Raw genomic sequence first — 3,202 nt, forward strand, 5'->3', positions numbered from 1 at the left:
GGCGAGGAGAGCTCCAAATCGCCATGACTGTCTCTCCCTCACTCTGTTCTACTAGTTGCGTCTGTGAAATGAGAAGGGGAAACGAGGAGGAGGGGAACGGGCCAACCCAACTATGCGGGCGATTTGCGGGCGACAGCAAAGGAAGCGTATCGGGTCTCCAGGAAATTAAGCGGGCCTGATAAGAAAAAATGGCAACAGTGGGACAAAAAAAACACGAATCACGGCACATAGATCGCACGGCTAAAAAAACGGATGAAAGCCAATTGAATTCAGCCGGATGAAAAATAGCAAAACCGAAATTATATGTCGCGTTTTAAAGATTTGGCGTGGTGCGTGTGCAGGGGAAAGGGCCGGTGGTTCCCAAGTTCGGCTCTTGGGACGCCGAGAACATCGGCTACACCGTCTTCTTCGAGAAGGTGCGCGAGAACAAGGCCGCGCCCGTGCCGGGCACGGCGGCGCCGGCGCCAGCGCCCAGGGGGCACGACGACCAAGAGTTCGACCCGTATGAGTACTACGAGAACCTCAGCCGGAACGTGCCCTTGCGCCCGCCCAGCTCGCACGGGCACCAGACGCCGGCGCAGCATTACGACCACCTCGGCGGTAACGTGCCATCGCGCCCGCCGAGCTCGCACGGCCACGGCCACCCGTCGCCGGCGCAGCACTACCCCCCGCAGCACGGCCACGGGGGCTACCACCGGCGGAACGGGAGCAACGGCAGCAGCGCCGCGTCCGAGGTCAGCAGCCGCGCCAGCAAGTTCTCGCCGCCCAGGCCGTACCAGCCGCGGTACGGCAACAACGGCGGCAGCTACCACCAGCCCCAGCAGCAGCAGCAGCAGGCCGCCGCCGCGTACGCCGCCCCGGTGCCGAGGCACCACCAGCAAGCGGCACCGGCGCCGAGGGTCGCCGCGTCCCCGCCGGCGAACGAGCGGCGCCCGGGCCAGGGCGCGCCACCGCAGGCCCGTGCCGCCAAGGCCCCGTCGGCCGTGCCCAAGTTCGGCGTTTGGGACGAGCAGAACGCGAACGCGGCGGCGCAGGGCTTCACGGTGCAGTTCGAGAAGGTGAAGCGGCACCGGGAGGTCGCCAAGGCCGCCGCGCCGGACGTGCCGCCGGTCGCGAAGCGGCAGCTCTCGCCGGACCGGGTGGCGCCCACGTGGGGCCACCCGCGAAGGAAGCCCAAGAAATCCTTCCTGTCCAAGGTACGTACGCGTGTACCTACACAGTTTGACGCCGGCGTTGTGTACAGTTTGACGCGACGCTGTACTATTTCATGTTCACCGCATTTTTTTTGAACTACTGTTCACCGCATTTTTGACTCACTGTAAAATTGTTTTGTGCAGGTCTACGGGTGCCTGTTCCCAGTGGTCAGACAGTGACGGGGCAGCTGGTTCATCTTATATACTCCTATGTTTTTCTGGAAGGAACCCTGTAGTGTATACAGTATTTCATTTGTTCATTCGTTGTTCGTTATGAGTAATATATATACTCCTTGGTATTAATAAATCATGGCAAGATAAAAGCACTTGGCGTATACGTATTTGACGTGCCAAACTCTGTGTATCCAGCGTGTATCGGTGTACGCATTTGAGACTTCCAAACGCGTAGCACGTGTGAAAGTAATTGCATCTATAGCCGACTTCACAAATTTGACCTCTATACGTGCGCCGAAACACCCGGACACGTTTGCGAACGCATCTGAATGGACCCTTATATTTCGTTTTCGACATCCACATATCTCACATTCGGATTCTTAAATCCATACACGTTGATCATACAAGTCGATGTCGCACGTAAATAATAAATGTTGGTACCGAACATAAATAGTGTTTACATAAAATTTATTTTAAATGCACAACTCAAACATTAGCTCTTCGGTTTCTATTGTGGGTTCACGTATGCTTCACAAGATCATTAAGTAGTTGCGCGTGCACTTGATGATCTCGAAAATTTTGATGCATCCACAGAAAGTTCATCGGCTGAGTTGCATCTTGGTCTTTCGGGATTTCAACTTGTTCTCCAGATGCTTCAAACTAATTGGTCTGGCCTACACCATCACCCTCATCCTCGACAATTATAATATGCAGAATAACACATGTCACCAGCTGGCACAAAGTTCCCTATTCCCACACCATTGCAGTGCCACACACAATTCCCCAACGAGCTTGAAGCACACCAAATGCCTTCTCCACATCCTTCCTAGTCGCTTCCTGCATTGTTGCAAAGCGGCTCTGTTTATTGCCATGCGGTTCGGATACGGTTTTCACAAACGTCGCCCACTAAGGATAGATACCATCCGTAAGATAATATCCCATGTGAAGGAAATATGCCCTAGAGGCAATAATAAAGTTGTTATTTATATTTCCTTATATCATGATAAATGTTTATTATTCATGCTAGAATTGTATTAACCGGAAACTTGTTACATGTGTGAATACATAGACAAACAGAGTGTCACTAGTATGCCTCTACATTGACTATCTCGTTAATCAAAGATGGTTAAGTTTCCTAACCATAGACATGAGTTGTCATTTGATGAACGGGATCACATCATTAGAGAATGATGTGATTGACTTGACCCATTCGTTAGCTTAGCACTATGATCGTTTACTTTATTGACATTGCTTTCTCCATAACTTATACATGTTCCTATGACTATAAGATTATGTAACTCCCGAATACCGGAGGAACACTTAGTGTGCTATCAAACGTCACAACGTAACTGAGTGATTATAAAGATGCTCTACAGGTGTCTCCGATGGTGTTTGTTGAGTTGGCATAGATCGAGATTAGGATTTGTCACTTCAATTGTCGGATAGGTATCTCTAGGCCCTCTCGGTAATGCACATCACTATAAGCCTTGCAAGTAATGTGACTAATGAGATAGTTGCGGGATGTTGCATTACGGAACGAGTAAAGAAACTTGCCGGTAACGAGATTGAACTAGGTATGATGATATCGACGATCGAATCTCGGGAAGTAACATACCGATGACAAAGGGAACAAACGTATGTTGTCATGCGGTTTGACCGGTAAAGATCTTCGTAGAGTATGTAGGAATCAATATGAGCATCCAGGTTCCGCTATTGGTTATTGACCGGAGATGAGTCTCGGTCATGTCTACATAGTTCTCGAACCCGTAGGGTCCGCACGCTTAACGTTCGATGATGATATGTATTATGAGTTATGTGATTCAATGTACCGAAGA

The 3,202-nt window shown here is 50.5% G+C and overlaps 1 protein-coding gene across 4 annotated transcripts in view; it reads left to right on the top strand.

Moving 5' to 3' along the window:
* The window catches only part of LOC119316534 (class E vacuolar protein-sorting machinery protein hse1-like), a 13,347-nt gene extending 11,790 nt beyond the window's left edge, over positions 1 to 1,557 (top strand). For all 4 annotated transcript variants that reach the window (XM_037590855.1, XM_037590856.1, XM_037590857.1 and 1 more), the window contains 2 exons: positions 342 to 1,196; positions 1,338 to 1,557. In XM_037590855.1, coding sequence (XP_037446752.1) covers positions 342 to 1,196; positions 1,338 to 1,373 — 891 coding nt within the window. In that variant the 3' untranslated portion in view covers positions 1,374 to 1,557. The remainder of the gene's footprint in view (positions 1 to 341; positions 1,197 to 1,337) is intronic.
* The last annotated feature ends 1,645 nt before the right edge of the window (positions 1,558 to 3,202 follow it).

The sequence above is a fragment of the Triticum dicoccoides genome, chromosome 6A (assembly GCF_002162155.2).
Source record: "Triticum dicoccoides isolate Atlit2015 ecotype Zavitan chromosome 6A, WEW_v2.0, whole genome shotgun sequence".
In the NCBI taxonomy this organism is placed as follows: domain Eukaryota; kingdom Viridiplantae; phylum Streptophyta; class Magnoliopsida; order Poales; family Poaceae; genus Triticum; species Triticum dicoccoides.